Source organism: Nematolebias whitei, chromosome 12, assembly GCF_014905685.2.
Source record: "Nematolebias whitei isolate Nwh7 chromosome 12, NemWhi1, whole genome shotgun sequence".
In the NCBI taxonomy this organism is placed as follows: Eukaryota; Metazoa; Chordata; class Actinopteri; order Cyprinodontiformes; family Rivulidae; genus Nematolebias; species Nematolebias whitei.
The window spans coordinates 48,578,584-48,579,828 of record NC_056509.1 but is presented as its reverse complement, the minus strand read 5'-3'; the positions used below and the strand labels follow the sequence as shown (position 1 = coordinate 48,579,828).

Sequence of the window (1,245 nt, the reverse complement as noted above, 5' to 3'; positions counted from 1 at the left end):
GGATGGATGGATGGATGGATGGATGGATGGATGGATGGATGGATGGATGGATGGATGGATGGATGGATGGATGGATGGATGAATTTATTTTTATGAAGTTCTTACTTTGAACGTCCGTGTCTGAAGGTAAGAAGGTTGGATCAGGTGATCTGGACAGATACCCGCCCACCTGACCCAAACCATCTTACTATCTACCTGGATAAATGAGCAGGACGCTCAGAGTTTCACGTGTCCTGCTTTGATTGACATGAGACATAGAGTGTGTGTGCTTCAGGAGGAGACGAGGCGTAAAAACATCAGCTGACTGAAGATCTTCTGCTCTCAGATGAATCAAAGAACCTGAACTAGACTCCAGAAGATCAAGAAGAAGAAATCTGTGTAAAGGTCAAGGTGAGCACTAACCCGTCCTTCTGCTCCCTCCTTTGTATGGCAGTGACCCGATGGCCCTCAGGAGACCGGCCCGGGTTGGGTGTTGGTTCAGACGGATCTCGGTCCGGGTGTCATCGCTGAACTGGACCACGGACACCCAGGTTCTGTCCTGTCCGATCTGAAAGGCTCCGGCCGCCGCAGAGATGAAGTTGCGGATATGTCTGAAGTTCTGCTGGCCGACGCTCCAGGAGCCGTCAACCAGGAAAACCACGTCCGCTGCGGCAGCAGCAGTGCATCCTGGGAAACAGAACACAGGTTTCTGGTCCTGCTGGACTCAGTTTGGTTCATCTGAGTCCGGCAGGACCACGAGTCGGAACCAGAGCAGGAACGTGTTGGAGTGAAGTTAGGGTTGGTATCACCCGCCGCTGCAGGGCTCAGAGAGTGATAGTGTTGTGTCTGAGTCACATGATCACATCTGTTCCATCATGTGCTCTACCTTCCACCTGTCTGTTAGCAAAATATCACGTGAACTGGACTTATGTAAATACAGGTGCTGGTCATAAAATAAGAATATCATGAAAAAGTTTATTTATTTCAGTAATTCCATTCAGAAAGTGAAACCTGTATATTATATTCATTCATTATTCACAGACTGATATATTTCAAATGTTTATTTATTTTATTGTTGATGATTAGAACTGAAAAACACCAAATTCAGTATCTCAGAAAATTAGAATATTAAGACCAATAAAAAAAGGATTTTTAGAAATGTTGGCCACCTGGAATGTATGAACATAAAGTATGAACATAAAGTATGAACATAAAGTACGAACATAAAGTATGAACATAAAGTATGAACATAAAGTATGAACATAA

The 1,245-nt window shown here is 44.3% G+C and overlaps 1 protein-coding gene across 1 annotated transcript in view; it reads right to left on the bottom strand.

The window, feature by feature from the left end:
• LOC119417984 (collagen alpha-1(XII) chain) overlaps nucleotides 1-1,245 on the bottom strand; it is a gene marked incomplete in the record, with an annotated part of 211,081 nt that overhangs the window by 196,012 nt on the left and 13,824 nt on the right. Inside the window, 1 exon segment of the mRNA XM_037685231.1 lies at nucleotides 403-666. Coding sequence (XP_037541159.1) covers nucleotides 403-666 — 264 coding nt within the window.